Source organism: Phyllostomus hastatus, unplaced genomic scaffold (assembly GCF_019186645.2).
Source record: "Phyllostomus hastatus isolate PE091 unplaced genomic scaffold, TTU_PhHast_1.1 phas_contig_150, whole genome shotgun sequence".
Taxonomy (NCBI): domain Eukaryota; kingdom Metazoa; phylum Chordata; class Mammalia; order Chiroptera; family Phyllostomidae; genus Phyllostomus; species Phyllostomus hastatus.
The window spans coordinates 16976773-16996851 of record NW_025333611.1 but is presented as its reverse complement, the minus strand read 5'-3'; the positions used below and the strand labels follow the sequence as shown (position 1 = coordinate 16996851).

Here is a 20079-nt window from a genome sequence, read left to right as displayed (position 1 = left end):
TGAGAAGATTCTGATGTATCTGTCCTGTGCCTGGTTAGATTGGGTGGCTGCTGAGACCCCCACTTCTGGCCCTGCGGTTTAGAGCCTAGGTCTGGGAGGTCGGGGTCAACGTGTCAGCTGACTCCTCGAAAGGAAGTGAGTATTCAGAGTCCTCAAGCTTATCTAGAGAAGCACCAGGGCTTGCGCCTAACCTTTTTCATGTGAAAGAACTAACTTGGCTGCTGCCAAAGTGACAGGCATTCATCTCACGCATGTGAGTAACCTGCTAAGTGTTAGACCATGGAATCCTGGTGGGACCGAGACTGAAGGGGCCTGCCCTCATAGTTTACGTTCTTACCGGGAGATGCAGTAAACCAGCGAGGTAGTTCTGGTTATCACTGCCGGACAGACCACCCCCAAAACTTAGTACATCCCTTTTATTCACTGATTTGTGGGTCAGCATTTGGACAGGGCTCAGCCAAGTGATTCGTGTCTCCATGGCCGCAGTGAAGGTGGCAGGTGTCCTGGTCTGGAAGGTCGACCACAGCTCCGCTCACATGTTGGGTACCCTGGCAGGGATGGCTGAAAGGCTGCGTCCAGCCGGGCTGGAGGGCCCTCTCCAGCACGGTGGTTTCGGAGTAGTGGGACTTAACGTAGTGGCTTAGGGCTCCCAGAGAGAGTGTCCGAAAGAGTAGATGCTGTCCGTGTTCTAAGGTGTTGGGCTGCGCGCTGCCACATCACCACTGTCACCGCTCTATGTTGATAGAGGTCACAGACCCTGCAGAGTAAAGGGAAGGGGGCATCGGTCCTGCCTTTCAGTGGAAGGAATGTCAATCTGTGGCCATCTTTAATACTACGGGCAGCTTCTGATAGCAGTTAAGTGCTTTGTGAGAGAAAGAAAGGCAGTGTGATAGAGAAGTATTGGGGCTACATGTCTGGGAGTGGCTTCGGTCAGGGTGTCAGGGAATCCCTCCCTCTAAAGGTGCCTCAAGGTGGGATTTGTTAGGGAGCCTGGTGATGAGCATTCCAGCCTGGAGGAACATCAGGTACTAGGTGGCAATGAGGTTAGAGTTCTCCAAGGAACGTCCAGAGAGGCCTGTGCAAGAGAAAGGCGAGGGGCTCAAAAAATGAGAAAAGCAAGAGGCCTTTGGAAGCCGGCTTAGGAAGTTTGGATCCTGTTCTGAAAATATTGAAAGAGGCGGCGTGGCCTCATTTTTGCTTCAGGGTTACTCTGTTCTGTTGGGAATGAACTGGGGTCGGGGCCGGAAGAAGCCAGGTTGGAAGCAAGGAGATCCTTTTGGAGACTTCTGCAGTAGTCCAGGAAAGAGATGGAAAGAAATGGATGGTGGCATGGTGACATGGTGACTCAGGCCTGATTTTTTTTTTTTTTTTTAAAGCTTTCTCCCTGCTGAGACTAGGCCACTTAAAGAGGAAGTTTTCTGATTGCTATTTATTACTCCTCCTCCTTTAAACGATCCAGAAGCTGAATTTGTTGTGCTGTGCCCATTAGTCAGAAGGGTGGCCTGAGGCAGGCAGATGTTTATACTCCTGGTTCTGGGCCTCTTGGTCCCAGATCCGGGAGGAGTGTTGGTGGTTTCCTTGCCTAGACCAGCCTTCCCCGGTCTGTCCCAGGAGGTGGGGTGAGGGTGTGTGGGTGAATAGGGGGGGGGGGGCACCAGCAGGAGCTGGAGGCAGGGATGGTGGGGCCTGGGAGTGGGGAATGAGCCTGGAGTGGCCTCTCTGTGTTGTAGTTTTCTACTCCTGATTTCTTGTCTGAAACTGCCCTGGCTTTTTATTTCAGGTAAGATCTTGAGGGTGGGTGTGGGTGTGGGGGGGGGGTGCGGTCAGAATAAACTTCCTGAGCTGAAAGTCTAGGGACCCAAGATTTTTTGTTTTGTTTTGTTTTTTAAGAGTTTGTTTATTTTCAGAGAGTGGGGAAGAGAGGGAAAGAGAGGGAGAGAAACATGGATGTGTGGGAGAAACAGAAACATCAGTCAATTACCTCTCTACCCCAGCTGAGGACCTGGCCAGCAGCCCAGTCATGTGCTCTGACCGGGAGTCGAACCAGTGCCCTTTTGGTGTGCAGGCCAGTCCTCAATCCACTGAGCCACACCAGCCAGGGCAGGATCCAAGTTCTGATTTCAGCCCCTGCCCCCACCTCATTTCTCCCAGCTGGACCTTCTTTTTAACACCTTTTATGAAGGGACCGAATCCTGTGTTCATGAGTGCGGTTGCTCCTCATCCCTTGTTGCTAATGCGCCGTTATCGGCATGTCCCTGGCTCAGTCAGGTGTCCTAGAATCTGCCTCATGGGGAGCGTGCTGTGGTGAGGATAGATACCCAGGGAGCCAGGCCAGACTGCGTCGGAGCCGCTGCACACATCTCCTTCACAGTCCGGGTTCATTTGCACAACACCCCTCTGGGGTCTAGCTGCAGTCACGATCCTCCGTCACTGATGAGAAAGCAGGAGTCAGAGAGGCTCAGCAGTTTGCTCAAAGCTGTGCAGTAGTTAGGAGGAGGCAGGGGTTCCAGTTCCTGCCTTGCTTATTTACCATCTGGCTTTGCAGTCTCCCAGACCACAGAAGTAGACGCACCTGGAGAACTTGCCTGCAGAGGACCCGCACACATCCTTGGACAGCAGGAATGTCTGTGGGCCTCTGGTGGCCCAGCCTGGAGGGCCAGCTCTGCCTGCCCCTTTGGCCACCCTGAATGGGTACGAGCCAGGCCTGGAACTTCCTGCTGGGGAGCCTTGGCCTCTCGTCCCCCATGAGCATTCCTCTTCAGCTCTGTGAGGCCGTGTGCGGCCTGCTGGAAAGAGCAGTGCTGACCTTGTGGTTTCTCAGGCGCGGCCTCTGGCCCTTGCAAAGAGGTGGGGGGGGTGCGGCTCTGGGTTACCAGAGGGGAATGGGAAACACTATTGTCTGTGGGGCCTTTTAGCTTCTCTTGAAGGGGAAATCTTTTCAACCTAACCAACACCGATTCATTGTAGAAAAATATCTAAATATGTTTTAACGGAGAGAAGACAAGTCCCTTTATAATTTGTCTCACCAATTACCATAAATACTATGAAGCAAACATATCCTTTTAGACCAGTGCTGCCTAATAGAAATACAGTACAAGCCACATATGTAATTTTAAATTTTCTAGTAGCCATATTTAAAAAAATAAAGACAAGTGAAATCAATTTAAATAATGTAACCCAAGATATTGTTTGAACATATAACCAATATAAAAATTACTGGTGAAATATCTCATATTTTTTGTTACAAGTCTTTAAAATCTAGTGTGTCTTGTACGCCTAAAGCACTTCTCAGTTTGGACTAGCGGCATTACAGATGGTCCGTGTGCATGCGTGCTGGTGACGGCTGTGTTAGCACATTTCTAGACTCGTATATGTGTACACACGTGCATGCACATCTTTTAAATCATGGGGTCATATTATGAGCCGTGTTTTTTCCCTACTTAGAAACACAGGCTTTTGAGGGCGCTTGCCTTCTGGAATGCTCAGAGCAGCCCTGATGAGGGAGATCCAGGCGCTGGCTAGTGCTGCTTCTCTGTGAGGGCGGGGGTGCCCCCCAGCTCCGCTGCCTGGGAGGCCTCCACTCCTCTGCACCCTCCCTGCAGGCCCCTGCTGTTGGTGTGAGACCACCGAGCCTAGCCCAGAATTCACGCAGCCCGTGTGCCCGCACACACCACTTTGCTGAGGGAAGCAGCCCACGCAGGGAGAGCTGCCGGCCCAGGCCGCCGTACAGGGATGCAGTGTCTGAAACACAAGCACTCCCCGTGCCCAGTGTGGCGCTGTTCGCACCACACTCAGCTGCCTTCCAGGAGCTTCCTTTGGGGTTTGCAAGTTGCCTGGGTACAAAGAGGAAACTGGTGGAGGTGAGCAAAGGCCTCCTCGTGGGTTTGTCCTGGGGTGCCCCTGAGTCCACCAGACATCCCAGGCCAGCAGTAGGAGAAACACCAGCTGGGCCACCTGGTGCAGAAAGGGACATGGGTTGGCCTTGGTGAGGCTGGGACCTAGAAATCTCTAAACGATTGATAGTTTGTCAAACAGTCCCGCCCTGCTGGTGCAGGGACACGTGCACTTCTCACCAGGCCTGGTTTTCTTTTTTTCTCTCCCCTCCCACCCCCTTTTTTCTCTCCCCTCCCACCCCCATAAATCTGTGCCTGAGTTTTCAGCCTGTGAGATGGAATTGCTTTCTAGGTATATCACTAGCTTGTGGCTGGCCATCCCCTGCCCCTTCCTTTGTATGAAGGCTGGGGATGGGCAGAGACCTTGAGTTGGCCTTCAGGTTTACGGGATGGGATTACTGATGATTGGGGTTTCGAAGATTGGCTGTGTCAGGGGGACTGCGGTCCTGTGCCCAGTCTCTGCACCACCCTCCTGCAGCCAGCCCGGTCTCCACAGTCTGGGAGGGGCCGATCTGGGAGGGGCCAATCGGGAAAGGGAAGGTGACTGGGTTTTGCATTCTTGCCCGGAGGCGGGACACTGGTCTGAGACTGGCGCCTGCTGCCTGTGAGACTTGAGGATTCTAAGCCCCCATCCTTTGATTTCTCCAAGACACTTCTTTATTCCTATGTTACTAGTGCCCTTGAGGCAGGTAGTAGTAGGCTCCCTTTTATGGAGAAATTCCTTCTCCATAGGGTTATGGAGATCAGGGGACCTGCCCAGGGTCAGAGTGGAAGAGAAACTGACAAAGCCAGTTCTCCCCTCCCCCTTTAAAGCACATCTAATAAGGGAAAGTCAGGAGAGAAAACGTCAGTTTTCCCATTGGTAACGTGCTTCAAGGGGGAGGCACTGAACACAGTGACAAATCGTACTAAGGGTTCAGTAGTCGCTCCATACGCATTTTAAAAAGGTGTACTGACTCTGTTGGCCTTTCAGCCCAGGAGCTGTGAGCATCGCTGTTTGTCCAGTGAGCAGGAGGCCCTCTAACGGAGCACTGGGGACAAGGGTGTGAGGACACTGGCAGCCTGGGAGTGCTAGGCTGCTGTCTGGGAGTGGAGAGGCTGCTGAAGTTCCCCACTGGCTGCCGCTTGGCTTTGGTGGCCACTCTAGGGTATCTGCCGCCATTCCAGGCCTCCCGGTCCTTTCTCCCGACTTGCATCGTCACTGGCACTGCCCCTCTGAGGCGGCAGCTCTTTGGAGATCCCAGACTTGAGGCAGCTAGAGCCCAGAGGGGCTTTGAAAGCCATCTAGTCGCTTCTTGTTTTATAGGAAGCTGAGGTCGTCTCTTGGCCAAAGTCTCCGAGGTGGCATCAAGGGAATTGTGATGGCCACCCCAGGTCTTAACTTCATTCTGCCTCGTCCTTCAAGGAGCGCGAAACAGGAGCTCCTTGGAATGGCTGGCGCTGCAGGGGCACAGGTTGGAAGAGGACTTGGCCTGGCAGCACAAGCGCCGAGGAAGACCCTGGGCCAGTGCCGTTGCTCCTGGTCCTCCAGACCCAGGCCTTCAGTCTCACCCCACCCCCCACCCCCCACCCCGCACGCTGGGCAGCCACTGGCACCCCCTGAGAAGGCTGAAGGAAGACCTGCTGGAATGGAGGAGGTGTTGCCCGGAGTTGCTCTTGAATTTCCAGGAAGCAGCCCCGCCCTTCCACTGCCCGGCCTTACTCATGAGCTCCTCCAGATGACTCTGGGAGGGGTGGGCGGCACTAAGCAGACACGCAGGACTAGGTACCTACTAGGAGCTTCACCACTGAGCTTGGCGTGGGATGGGAAAATATCAGTGGCCTTAATTAGATGTTCAGAGACGTGTAAATTTCCAGAATAATAGCTAGTAAGTTTCTTTTTTTAAGATTTTAATTATTTTTTAAGGAGAGGGAAAGAAACGTTGATGTGCCAGGGAAACAATCGGTTGCCTCTTGCACGCCCCACGCTGGGGACCTGGCCTGCAACCCAGGCATGGGCCCTGACTGGGAATTGAACCGGCCACCTTTCAGATTGCAAGCTGGCACTCAGCCCACTGAGCCACACCAGCAAGTATGATAGTGAGTGCTTACTATGTGCTAGGTGCTTTTCCAAGCACTTTACAAATATAGACTCTCTTAATCCTCACAATCCCATTAGGTTAGAAACATTCCTATTTACAGAAGCCCAGATCACCCAGGTAGAAGTAGCAGAGCTGGGCTCCGGGCCCCGGCCCTTAACTATTGCACCTCCCAGCTGCTGGTGGTGCAGTTGGGTGTTCCAGGCTGACCTTGGAAGCAGACAGATTTTCCCGACTCCCAGCCCAGTGCTCCTTCCTTCCACAGAGGCACTCCTTCCGTAACTGTCACTTGTGCTTCTGTGTTTTGTTCTTCCTGGGTCTCGCCTTAATCCCTCCGGGAGAACGTGGTCTAAAGGGTTGCAGGCCTTGCCTGTGGTGAGGACAGAGTGGCCCCTGGAGGGAAAGAGCATTGAAGCCACCGCCACCCGTGTCAGCTCTCAGTTTCATGACGGGACCCTTGGCAATCTTGCCCACTTTCTCTGTCCACAGCACACAGTGTGGACTAATAGTTGTTGAGATGAAGAGCATATTCAGTCATTGCCAAACTGGAAATAGAAATATGTTCATAGCTGTATCCCTTCTGCCCATAACTGACCTTGCTAATTGGTCCCAGGCAGTCAAGATCAATCAGTCAGAGTGGAGTTTAAGATTAAAGCCGTGCCCTGCCTGCTGTGGCTCCGTGGGTTGAGCACTGGCCTGGGAACTGAAAGGTCACAGATTGATTCCTGGTCAAGGCACATGCCTGGGTTGTGGGCCAGGTCCCCAGTTGGGGGAGTTCGAGAGGTGACACATCCATGTTTCTTTCACACATGGATGTTGCTCTCTCCCTTTCTCCCTCCCTTCCCCTCTCTCTGAAAATAAGTAAGTAAAATCTTTCTAAAAGAAAGATTGAAGCTCTTATGTAAGCCGGCCCCTCAGAATAGGGACTGTCTTTTTCACTATTACTTCCCCAGTGGCGGGGAACACAGACCCCTCCATGGCTAAGTTTACCCATGGCCAAGTTTCAGGGTAGGGTGGCAGGAGCCCAGGGCGGGCATCTCAGAAAGCAAGGTGGTATCTTGGGGACAAGTCAGGGAGCTTGCTGTGGCTTAGTTCTACATGCTGTAATGGGAGAACCACAGCCACTCTTTCCTACCTCAGACTTTATTTTGATGCTTAGGTGCCACAGTGTGTGAGGAAGCACCCTATGGGCTGGTAATTTACCTGGGTGGATGGTTTGTGCTCTGTTCAGCTCTCCCCTCTGTCCCCCGAGCAGGGCCTAGAGAACACCCAGCTTTCCCACCTCCTGTTCCCCTCTCCTGCCTGTCCTTTGTCCTAAGTGCAGGCTCTACACTGTCCTTCGTCCTCTCCTTTCTGATCTGCTGGAGGAAGCACAATTCTCTTGAGCTTGGTGCTGGCCAGAGCCCGGCCTTCGGGTTGCAGGTGACCCTAGAGCATTGTCTTTGCAATATGCAGTGCTGTGATTCCTGGCTCTGCTCTGCCCTTCTTCCCCTGTGCACAGTGGCATTACCCCCAGTCGGCAGGTTAGCTGTTAGGCTCAGAGAAGTGGATTCTGGTGCTAGTGGCCTCCATCCTCTGTAAGGCCTGCAGGTTTGAGCCGGGGCACTTTGCAGACCTAAAGAACCTAGTGTTTGTCTCCTGCAGAGCTAAGAGAGGCAGGCCTAGGGTAAGGCTGGGATTTCAGATGGGATTTCGGATCCTTTGGGTCAGATACCTTCTCACAGTGTGACCTTTGGCCAGACACTTAGTCTCTGAGTCACCTCTACAATTGAGAAAGCCTTTGTGAGGGTTAAAAAGCCTAAGGCACAAAAGGCCCGCAGCAGGAGACCTGACATAAACGCTTAGTAAGTGTATCCATTCTTCTTTAAGGGACCCAGACCTCAGGGCATGGGGTGAGCAAAAAGGCCTGGGGTAGGAGAGGAGGCAGGCAGGCAGTTCTCTTCGGAGCCCTCAGGAGCCCTCGTAGTTGGGAGCCCGTGGAACTGAACCCTGAGCCCAGACCAGACTGATCCTTTGTGACCTCAGGTCTGTTAAGACGCTCAGCCTGTGGTTTCTTGACCTCTACCCAGTCTTGGTTCCGGATGCTGCACAGCGGACTAGTGGGTAATGGAAGGGGGTACCTGATGGGCTGCTCTTTGTGTGTGTGATGGAAGCATTCTGCCTCCTGCTCTTGGGAGCCTGTTCGTGCCTGTCTGCAAGAACAAGACCCTGGGCTGCTGGGGGTTGGAGACCAGGGTCCTTCCTGGTAGTCTCACTCACCGGCAGCTCAGCTCTCAAACATCACTTGGCGTCAGTCAGCATTGTGCAGGAGACTTGTTAGAGCTGCAGATGCCGAAACTCTGCACCCCTCCCCAACTTGATTTCTGGGGCTTGGGGGGAAGGCAGGAATCTGGATTTTAACCAAAGGTGTGCCCCCCCCCCCCACGGTGCCCTTAGATTACAGAAATGGTATTGCAAGCCTGCTAACTCTCTGGCCCCAGTTTTCCCAGCTCGAAGTGAGGGTTTATCCTATCAGTCTCTGCACAGAAGCGCCCGCTGAGTGGGAGATAAAGCGGGGAAGGGGCTTGGGTTCCATTTCCATTGGTACAGCTCTGCTATTTTTTTTTCTTTTCAAGAAATTATTGACTATTTAATACCAGGAACATAAGTATAAAATACAAAATATTAAAACAAGAACCCATATACCCACTACTAGTGTAAGAAGTGCAGCCTAGAAAGCTGACTTCATCTGAAGTTGTGGTTCGAGTGATCAGTAGCATAGTGATTAAAATCAAAGAAAGTTAGGACTGGAAGGCCTGCACAAGGCAGGTTCTCCCCGCCCGGAGCACAGGCCTCTGAGTGGTGGAGAAAGTGTAGACTCGCAGGTGGGAATGTTTGCCCAGCTTCCGCAGCGAGGGCTGTGGGCTGTGCACCAGGACCGGCATCCCATCTGTCTGCGGCTCCTAGTCCGTGGCCCGGCGCTCCACTCCACCATCCGGGAACGTGGGACGTGGTCTGCCCTTCCTGTGGTAGCCAGGTTTAGCAGGTAATTCAGGACGCCCCGCTGCATTTGAATATAATACTTTAATATATATAAGGTATCATAAATATTTCATGGGACGTACTTATTTTTAAGAAATTTCTTGATATTTGCCTGAAATTCATATCTTTTTAAACTTTTTTTTTTTTAGAGAGAGAGGAAGGAAGTGAGAAAGGGAGGGAAAGAAACATCAATGTGTGGTTAGCTCTCATGTGCCCCCCCCACCAGGGACCTGGACCCCCCCCACCCCACCGCAACCTAGGCATGTGCCCCAACTGGGAATCAAACCAGCGACCCTTTCGTTTGCAGGCTGGCACCAATCCACTGAGCTACACCAGAATGGGGCTGAAATTCATATTTAATTAGGTATTCTGAGTTGTTACTGTTACAACCATAGTTTTCGTTTTTCTGCGTCTGTCTCTCTGTGTGTGCACGTATTTAGCACCAGGTTTAAGAATTGCCTCAAAAAACAAACAAAAAAAGTACTGTCGGGCATTTATGCCAGTTCTTTGTTTAACTACGACCTCATTTAAGCTGCTTAAATCCTGTGTGGTAGCAGCTATCATGAACCTGCTTGCTTGGCCCTTATTCCTGTGAGGCCCAGTGAATGCCTTTTACATTGCAGGCTGCATGAGAGATTGGTCCTATTGCACCACCTCTCCAAGCCTTGTAAGACTCACCTGGTGGCAGCTGGCATTGAGAAGTTCCTCGGGTGGACCCCAGAGTGCATGCTGTTAAACTGCCCTGTCCTGCCTCTAGCCCTGTGGCCTCGAGAATTGGCAGTGGGGTGGGCTTTTGGGCAGGGGTCAGACCCCCTCTGCGTTTGCTAAAGGGGAAGGGGTAGAATACTGTATCTTTGGTGCTTCGGGGACCCCTGTTCCCACACCCATGATATGTCCCAGGGCTCTGCTCTTTGTGAGTTGGGGCATGGCATGGGGCCCTGAAGGGGCCTCCACGGCTGGCCCGAGCTCACCTAGAGAGCGAAGTCAGCTGCTACTGGGGGGGAGCAAGGGCAGCCTGGGTGGACACTCCAACTCCCCATCTGTTTCTGGGGTGCAGGGAAGCCCCTTGCGTCTCTGGAGTTCGTGGTTCCCAAGTGTCCCTGGTTTGCAGGGCTGGAGCTGTTGAAGCTGGTTCATTTCAGAGAGCAGAACCTGTTAGTAAGGGCACCCCAACTGCCACCCACTGGAGAGATGGCTGGTCAGGCCTGCCCACTGCACGTCTTTCAGAGAGAGGTCGGTCCGGTCCTTGGTCTTTCGGGAGAAGTGTGAGGAAGTCAAGGTGGGAGCAGGGGCAGGAGTGGGGAGGCCCCCTCCCAGACCCACTTCGCTCAGAGCAGCCTGAGCGCCTCTCCTTCCCTGGCCCACGCAAAAAGTCAGTTTTCTTAAAAGCAGGGAGGGACAGTTCCCCTGATACCTGGTCCCCAAGGCCCTACTCCCACCCGGTGCATGGGTGCAGTGGTGCACAGAGCAGGTTTGCGGGGGCGGGGGGGGGGCTGGCTTTTCTGCTTGAGAGGAAAGCTCCGGGTCTGGAGGCAGGAACTTGGTGTCCAGGGCCAGCTCCACAACAGTTCACAGGTCACTTTGGGCACAGCCTGGCTCCTCCCGGGTCTCAGTTCCTGTGCACAAACCATGATCCAGAGTAATTTCCTCAGGACTCAGAAGCCTCTTCCAGCAGAGGGCGCCCTGCATGGAGGACAGTCAAAATGAGTTTGCGACACTTGGGGCAGTGGGTGGCCACTGGGATGGGGGAAACCAGGTTTAGGGGCGGCAGCCTGCCGCACCAGGACAAGGGGCCGGGCAGGCAGCCGCGCTTGCCTGCGCCCGCGATGTCCTGCGGGGAGTGGCTTTGAACCGGGCCCTGGCTCCTGATGACTGCCTGCCCTGGGCCTCACGCTAGGGAGCCCGCCGGCTGGATATGGTACGTAGAAGGGTTTTTAAGATGTGGGTTGATTAAAGCGTCTAGAAAGCAGGAATGTTCTCTTTTGATATCTACTGTATTTTGGTGTGTATAATGCACACCTTTTTGCCCAGATTTTTGAGGGAAAATAGTACCTGAAATGCCTTGAGTTGTGTAGTTTTGGTTATATAGGATTTCTTATACCACAATATGTTAAAAAATAAATGCTAAATTCCTTTATAATACAAAAAAAACCCACAAGTACCTACATATTAATTAAAAAATTAGAACCAAATTTTTTTTCCCTGACAGTTCAGGCCCAAAACATGGGTGTTCATTATACATGGCAAAGTACAATACTTTGTTTTTCTACTTTCCTTGAAACACAGAAGCTCTGGCAGCACTAATCCTATGTTTGAGGACGGAGACTCCGCTGCACTTGAGTGGGTACTGCCCCTGAGCTGGCTCCTGTGCTACCCAGCCCCACGGCTGCCAACCGGCCTGGTGATTTATGGCACGGCCTGGGTCCTGGAAGCTGAGGTCCGGGGCCCCTGGGAGGCCCTGTGCTGCTGTCCGGTGCACACCTCCTCTGGCCTCTGCTTCCCGGGGCTGCCCCCTGGTGTTCGCACGGAGGCACGCTGGTTCCAACTGGGGAGGAAGCTGGAGCCTAGGTCTGGGCTCCACAGGGGCTTGTGGCAGCCGAGCTGTTCAGTCATAATGCAAAGGGGTAGTTAACCTTTTTTCACTGGAGGGAATTTTCTGGAAGTCTTTGAGAAGCACCCGTACCTGTGTGGATTCCTCCGCTCAGTAAGTATTTACTGTGGGCCTGCCATGCAGAGGCTGCAGTAGTGGGCTCCAGAAGCCAGTGGGCCGGGCAGAAAAGGTCCCGATGCTCCCAGTCGTTCTCTGCCCAGCGCGTGGTACAGGCTGGTCAGACCCAGGGGTGGAGGCAGGCTGTACCTGGGTTTCTAATCCCAGCCCTGCTACCTACTGGCCTAGTGAACTAGGGCAAGGCATGTAGCCTATTTTCTGAGCCTCAGTTTCCTCATCTGCAATCTGGGAATGAGCCATCATCACACCTACCTCCTAGAATGGTGCAGAAAAATAACTGAGCTGTGTGGAAAGAGCTTTGGAACACTGCAAGGACATAGTGTGTGCTCAGTGATTGGTCAGTCTGATGGTTGGGATACATACAAATGCAACTATTTCAGGGGGTGGTCAGTGCTCTGAAGACCCCGAGTTACAGGCTGAATGAGAACTTGGTTCAGAGTTGCAGGTTGGGAAACACTTTCACTGGGCCATCAGGGAGGGCCTCCTTGGAAGGATTTACCCTGAGATCCATCAGTAATGTGACGTGGAATGTATACCGTGTGACTTCGGGCGAGTCCCTTCCCTCAGTTTCATGTTTTGGACAACTGGAATAGTGTTTTTGAGGCAGTTCAGTGAAATCACACATAGAAAGCAACTTAGACTACTTTTTGGCACCTTCAGCTCCCACCCACTAAAAGGTGGTGGTTATGATGGCTCTTCTGAGTAGAATCAAGTAGGTGTGCTGCTCAGAGAGTAGGTTAGGGAGCTGGTAGTTGGAGGCCAGGGACTTAACTGCTTGCTGATACATTTCAGCTTTGGGGCAGGAGCTTAGGGACTGGTACCAGCAGTGGACAGGGCTACAGCAATCTGAGGACAGCAGGGCCCCTGTCTGCAGGGAGAGTGTGGACACCAGGCTGCTTGGGTCACCAAGGGCTAAAGATAGTTGATGGGGCTGGCCCTGGGCAGGGCTGGGTGGCATCATGTGACCAAGCCCTGCCCCTTCGGCTCCTCCCAAGCCTGGGGGCATAGCCTGCACTCCTGGGCTGGCTGCTGGTCCTTGAGTGGAGTCTCCAGATGGTCTGACCTTCGGAAGGTTTCCCTCCCTCTCTGTCCTCCCCTTCCCACAAGGACCTTCAGTCCCCTTCTGTGTTTCGCCTGCAGGTGTGGGGGGCATTTGGGGTGGGAGGGCTGGGCAGAGAGAGGCCTCTAAGGACTGGCGGCAGCTGCAGCTGGAGAACTGACGAGCAAGGTGAGAAGGGTTAACCCAGTGTTTTTTTTACTTTGTAGTAGAGTGCCTCTGCTTAGGGGTGTTAGGGTCCGTAGGGATGGGATGAAAGGTCTCCGAACTCCTCTGTGACTCCACCCCCTCCCCAGGCTGTCCTGGAATGGACGGACACCCGTGGGCGATGTAACCCAGGCACCCTTTCCTGCCTGCGTCATGCTTTCCTTAGATGGTTCCACTGACTTCCTCACTCAAGGTCTGGGCTGCAGCTCGGACAGAAGTGGGGGCAGAATGCTTGTCAGGTGGGCTGGAAGCAGTGACCCATTCCTCCCAAGGCGTCTAGGGTGCCAGAGGTAGGGGCTTCAGCCGGGTGTGTTTGGTGGCAGTTTTCCCCCCTCTGGGTCGGGGAGAAGGGGATTGTCAGGTTGCTAGCACTCAGTCCTGCTAGCGTCACTTGCCCTGTGGCCTTAGGTCTCTTTGCACTCGCTGGGCCTTGGTTTTCCCCAGCATGTAGAGTGATAGCCCTGCCAAGGAGTGCCTGCTCCGTTGGCCACTGTGAGGAGTAACTCGGACCTTTCTCCTGTCGGCTAAGAGCACAGGTTTTGGAGTCACACTGCTTCCAAAGCCTGGAGTCACAGGCTTCCAGTCCTGTTCTGCTTGCTGTTCGTGATTTTGGCAAAAAACCTTACACCATGTGCCTTGGTTTCCTGGTTTGTAAAATGAGACCAATTAGAGGAACTAACTCAGTGTTTAACACTGCATGGCGTTTGCTAAGTGCTTGCTACACACTGTCTGCACTCAAGTTACTGCCTCAACCACAGCTTGTTGCTAGCATGTCTCCTGCTTTGATGAGAAATCTCAGTGGTTGAGATCTTGCCTTCTCTCTCCTCCCCTCTGGTCCTAATATTACCAACCATCTTTTGTTCAGTTGAAGAAGGTAAAGTTCAGGGAGGGTGGTCAGTAGTGTCCCCAAGGAGGCAGAACTGATGAGTAGTGTCTGGCCTAGGGACCCAGTATGAACGATGGGTAATCGGTTGCCTCTGAGTTGAGGCAGGCCTGGGGCTTGGGTTCCTTGGGGAGCTAGCATTGCCTAGGACACTTCTGCCTGGCCTGGGAGCGGGGGAGCTTCCTGCTGAAGACTGAGAGTTGAGGCCATAGCCTCGGGAATTAGCACTTGGACAGCAAAGCCTTTTTTCTTCTCTGGTGTAAAATTATAGAGGAGATGGGTGTGTGGACTTGCCATTCATTAAACCGAGGTCAGCTGTGTTGCCGGGCCTTGAGCTGGATGCTGGGATTGTGCTGTGAAAGCAGCCTGTGTCCGCCCTCAGGGAGCAGCAGCACACGCTGGGGGCAGGGTGCGGGGTAGATTTGTAACCAGGCAGTTGACGCTTAGAAGGGAGGCTGTAGGAGCGCCCAGCTGGAGCACTTCTCCCGGGCTCCGAGAGGGCTCCCAGGGCTCCCTCCAAAGGGGTCAGCCGAATGGCCAGGGATAGGGCAGCAGGTGGGGGAGTGTGAACTTCAGCAAAGCCTAACAAATTACCTGTTTGCAGTCAGGGTATACTCGGCCTTTTCAGATGCCAGTCTCTCCAGGAGATGATGCCAGCCCCAAAATAAACATTTGGCCTTGCCCATTCTCCTGGCAGTCAGGCCTGAAATCCAGTCCTCGGGCCACCCACTCTCGGTCCGACAGGCGTTCTCCTTAGCCCAGCCCTGTCTCACCTTTCACCCACGTCGGGCCCTCAAGTTCCATTGCAGCCTCTCTCTCTCCCTTGCCAGTTCCTCTTACCACGACCTGATGGATGGGTTTGATTCACCCACATGCCTCTGCCCCTGAAGACCTTCGCTAGTATTCCCTCGGTTGACCAAGTTCTTGCTCCTTGGACTTCCCGGATCTGGCCCATGCGGGTAGCTTTTATTTCAAATTCAGAGGTCGGCAGCTTCAGGGGCCTTTCTGGAACAAGACAGTATAGAAAGCATTTTGTTTTTTCATCTGGCTTTGTTCTAGGTGTTTGTGGGTTTAGCCCTGTGTGAGCTGGAAGAGCCGGGTTGAGGCCGGGCTCTCTCCCACTTCCGTGCGGAGGGGAAAACTGAGTGACTGCATTTTAACCGAAAGGGCGCTGTGTGCTCTTCCTTCCTCTCTAGCGTGGCGGAGGTTGCTGCCAGCGCCTCCCTGGGGACCTGTGGCAAATCCCCCCCCCTTTCTTTCCTCTTTCCTGGGGAAATCGGCCCGGGGGCCCAGCCTGTGTCTGGAGGGCAGTGTCCAGAAGATGGACTGGGCTTGGGGGGCGCTCATTTGTAATCTGAATCAGTGAATTGAGGTAATTGATCCCCACGAGTTTTCCCCCACATGCTTTGATTCTCTCCATGTTGAGAGATTAATTTATGTTTGCTGATGAGGATAGGGATCGCTTGGAAATACTACACTTGTGCATTTAAATTGTAATATTTAGCATTTACACTTGCCCCTTGAATAACATGTATTTAAACTGCATGGGTTTTTTCCCCCAATAAATACCTGTACTGTTTCGATCTGCAGATGTAGGTCAACTTCTCTGTATTGATCTATGCTATTTTTTTTATTACTTATTTTTAGTGGGGAAGGTAAGAGAAAGAAAGGGAGCAAAACTTCAATATGTGGTTGCTTCTCGTGCACCTCCGACTGGGGACCTGGCCCACAACCCACGCATGTGCCCTGATTGGGAATTGAACCAGCGACCCTTTGGTTCTCAGCCCGGCACTCAGTCCACTAAACCACACCAGCCAGGGCTGGTCTGTGCTATTTTATATAAGGAACTTGAGCAGTTGTGGATTTTATTGAGGGCAGGTCCTAGAACCAATTCCCCATGGATACCAAGGAACAACTAGGTTTTGGACTCAAGCCATATGTGGATTTTCTACTGTGCAGGGGTTGCTGCCCCAAACCCCTGCATTGTTTAAGGGTCAACTGTATTTCCCTGGCCATTGTGGCCCAGTTGGTTGGAGCATCATTCTGTAACTGAGATGTTGAGGGTTCGATTCCCAGTCCGGGTACATACAGGAGGCAACCAATTGATGCTTCTCTCTCACATCAATATTTCTTTCTTCCTTATTCTCTAAATAGCAATGAAACAATGTCCTTGGGTGAGGAGAAAAAAAAGTCAACTGTTTTAGCACCTGCTGTGTGCTAGGCACTCTTACTTTGCTCTATTCCCCTGTCACAGTGGCCCTGTGAGGTCGTTAGGACTTCACTTTACAGGTGAGGAAGCTGAAGTTGCAAGGGGCAGAGTTTGCAAGGACTCTGGCCCAAGTGCATCACATAACAAAGTCTGTGTGCTTGAGAACAGGCTGTCCTTCTTGCCTAGTCAGTGTCTGAATAAAGGGGTGTCACACATTTGAAAGTTGAGGTGCAGAGTCTCCGGGGTTAGTGGTCAGCCCCCCGCCCCCTTTACTGGGAAGCTGCCCTCTCGGCCCCCACCACCTCACTCATTAGTCCATCCCCGCCTGCCCACCTCTCCGCCCACCCCTTGTCTCTTGCCATCCTGCATGAGCTGCATTAGTTGAGCTCCCTGCTTCCCACCACGCAATACTATTAAGTAGAAATAGTGAGTTGGCTGCGCAGATACGGGATCCTGAAAAGTCTCTCTGTGCCCCTCCCACCGCACAAGGGGATTTTGGCGTGCTGCCCCTGGGACTCGAGTCCGTGCTGGCTCCTGGCTGACGGTGGGCCTGCGGGGCCGAGAGCAGCGTGTCTCCTTCTCCACATCACCAGTAGCCCCTGCCTTGCCATGGTCAAGGAGAGGGGACTCTGAACGGCCTCGGCCTGCCACCTTCCTCCCCATGTAGAATGGGGTCCCCACGTGAGTCCCGCCTCACCCCACTTCTCCCTTCCTCTCAACCTGAGAAAATCTCCCTACCATCAGTAAGCCCGTTTACCAGGAGACACCAGGGAAGCACCCTAAGGTTGCGCTGGGCAGGTTTTGGACCCGTCCTCCCACCAGGGGACACAGGATGTCTGGTGAGCTGACCAGGCACTGGACAAGGGGCACTGAGACCTCCAGCTCCCGGCCTGGGTCCTCCTGTGGAAGCCCCTCCCCTGTCTGCAAACAGAGGGCATTAGAGCTGGGGTCCTTTCTGCAGCTCTAACATTTCACAACTGCTCTTAAGCAGGTGCAGGGTGGTGACTGGAGTGTTCTCTGAATTGGGCTGGGTCAGAGATGGTTGCTACAAGTTTCAGAATTCAGAGGTGGGAGGAGGGGGCTGGTGCCTGTGCAGAGATTTGGTTTTCGTTGCGAGTTGTTTCAGATGCCAGGTGCCATATATAGATTGGGGACTGTATAGATTGGGGGGGTGGTGTTTGCCTGGTAAAGGTAGGTGGGAGGCTGTGGGGGGGGTGGACTCTGAAAGGGATGTGTAATTGAGGTCAGTAAGCCTAGTCTTTTTTCCACCCTCCCTCAGGGCTTAACAGCAGCTCCTGAGCCTTCCGGGATTTCCCTAGGTCCCACAGGATTTGAACAGATCTAGGAATATTTTTTAAAGGCAGAAGTAGTTCTGTCTCCCTGGTGGACTCTTCTGTCTCTTGGAGGACTTGGTTCTTCCTTGGGATAGGGGCAGCCCGACACCCTAGCTGGGAGCAGAATAAGAGCAGGCCGCTGTGGGTCCTTGGGACAGGTGGCCATTAGCTAAGGGTAGGGCTTTTTCAGCAAACTTCACACAAGACTGATGGAAGAATGTTCTGCGTGTGTCCAGACTTCCCTGGACATTCCCTGTCAGCTTGAGATTTGGTGGAAGTGGAGGGAATCAGTGGGATCTTTTAGCAGTGGGAGCGCTTTCCCCTTAACTGGAGACTGAGCTTTTAGTGCTGACCATGTGTCCTTTCATGATCTTGGTGAACAAAATATCAGGCAGGGTGATCATAGGATCTGACTCTTCCAGTTTTGAAAGAGTTTTTGTTAGAAGAAACAGACAGGGACCTCAAAAACTTTGCCTTACCTTTTCCAAGAAAGTCTTCAGGAATAACTCATCAACCAAAACCGATTCCCGTTTCCACCTTGTCAATGAACTTGTTGCGGACCCTCGCCTGTGTTTGTCCTGGGAGCGCGCAGGGGGTGCGGGGCCAGGAGGAGCGGCCGCCACCAGAGCACCGGTGCACGGTGTACTCGAGGAGGCTGACCCTGTAAGGAAATGGCTGCCTCTGCCAGCGGCCTCGTCGGAAGCAGCCTTGGCAGGGCACTGGGTAGTGGTAGGCTTCTCTGGGCCAACCCGGGATTAGCAAGAAAATCGGTGTGAGGTAAGCCTCTTTCTGGCCTCAGGGTTCCACCCTGCAGGGACGGAGCGAGTTCTGGCTCTCTGCTGCCCAGCACTGGGGCTGGGGCGAGCTGGGGAACTGGGTTCCATGGTCGCATGTCTCCCAGGAGAGTAGGGTGTCTCGAGGGGCCAGTGGCTCGGCTCTGGAGCGGAAGCCAAGAATGCAATGCCTTTCAGTTCGAGTCGGGCCAGGACTCGCTCTGCTCATTAAGGGAACGTGGGTCTGGTCAAGGACTAGAACGTTCCTTTTGAGACCAGCCCTGCACATTTCTCTGCTCGAGAGAGTCGGGGCAGCTCTCGCCCTGGCATGGCTGACCAGCAGTGGGGGCAGAGGGGTGGAGGAGTGGGTGAGAGCAGAGTCCCGCGGGGCTCTGGGGGAGGGAGGGTTCAGAAACTCTTGTTCTTCCAAATGTGTTGAGAACACAAGTGGAGGTGTGGAGGGGACCAGGCCTGTTACAGCCACTTCCTACACACACACACACACACACACACACACACACACACACTTTGTTTTCTTTTTCAAAGCTTACACCTGTCTTTTTTTGACACTGCTAGAGAATTCCAAACAAAATTAAATCACTATAAACATACTACTTTACTCCATAACTACTTAGTTTTATGTCCTTCCAGAGTGGCCACTATGTAGATGTGAATATACACATTTTTATTTGTTTTACAAAAGTAGGATTGTAACTTTCCTCATTTACTATTTATCTCTTCCTATCAGTAGAGATCATCATCTTTTCATGGCTATAAACATTGTTAAACTTTAATTGAGCCAGTTTCCTACCGTTGGACATGCACTGTATTTTGCTGTGTATAATGTGCACTTTCCCGCCCAACCTTTTGAGGAAAAATAAGGATGCGCATTACACGTGGGTGTAGTGACGACATGCCATGGCCATAATAACCCCGTGTGTGATGCGCACAGAAACGTGGGTGTGCACGATACCTGCCAAAGTGCAGTGAGTTGTTTTCACTGTTTTGAAGTTATAGGCAGCACTTTGATGGACATCTTTTCACATAACTCTGAACACTGGTCTAATTTGTATCAAGATAAATTCCTAAAGGCAGAACCATTGAGTCAAATGAGGGCGGGGGGGAGTCTCACTTTTTCTTTGGAAGCTTGCAAGGTAGACAGGATTTTCCTGAGTGACTGTCTTTCCTGTTGACCACAGGCCGTTGAGGACCACGCCGGCCCTCTGCGTGAGGGCTTAGGAGAGGTTCCTGGGCTTCTGGGCTGCCCAGTTAGAGTTTGTATCTCACTTCCCCCGTGACCGCTAGCCCATGTCTGCTCACACACACAGTCTCTTAGAATGTTAGAATCAGGGAGGGTCTTGTAGACCCTTCCTGCATGGAACCTGAGGGCTAACTCTGGCATGGACTCAATCTGCCCTGGACTCACCCTCTCCAGGCCTCGGGGCCCTTTTTACAAGAGGGCACGGGGCTGCGGGAGCCTTCCCACCTCAGAGTCCAGTGCTGGGGCTGGGGACGGCCGATTGTTTCCGTGAGCTCACTTTCTATGATTTCTTCAGACAGGCTGGTAAAATTGGCATTGGTGTGTGAGCACGTGCCCTTTAACTCACTGCCCTGTCTGCCTGTGGCTGCATGCTGGAGCGGGAGTGGTGACGGCAGTGAGGAGCTGGTGGTGGCCCTGCCCCACAGGTTCTGAATAACCATCTCTCCCTTCTCGCTCCCTCAGAACCTTCTGCTCCAGCCAAGGTGGTGAGGGCAGCAGTTCCCAAACAGCGCAAAGGCAGCAAGGTAAGGAGTGGGAGTGGGCCACCCAAGGGGAGGACTTGCTGGAGGTGGCAGTCTCTTTTCTGTTCTAGCCGAGGGCTTCTGAGCTGCCAGGTAGTTCTGGATTCTTTCTAA

The 20079-nt window shown here is 52.9% G+C and overlaps 1 protein-coding gene across 10 annotated transcripts in view; it reads left to right on the top strand.

The window, feature by feature from the left end:
• Positions 1-20079, top strand: part of LARP1 (La ribonucleoprotein 1, translational regulator) — a 79309-nt gene that overhangs the window by 36782 nt on the left and 22448 nt on the right. For 8 of the 10 annotated variants that reach the window (XM_045820686.1, XM_045820695.1, XM_045820678.1 and 5 more), the window contains exon 2: positions 19907-19968. Coding sequence is in view for 5 of the 10 variants with exons in the window: in XM_045820663.1 (XP_045676619.1) it covers positions 19907-19968 (62 nt within the window). In the remaining 5 variants the exon portion in view is untranslated. Of the gene's footprint in view, positions 1-12888; positions 12949-19906; positions 19969-20079 lie in introns of those variants that run through there. The other 2 variants (XM_045820674.1, XM_045820703.1) reach the window with 2 other exon arrangements.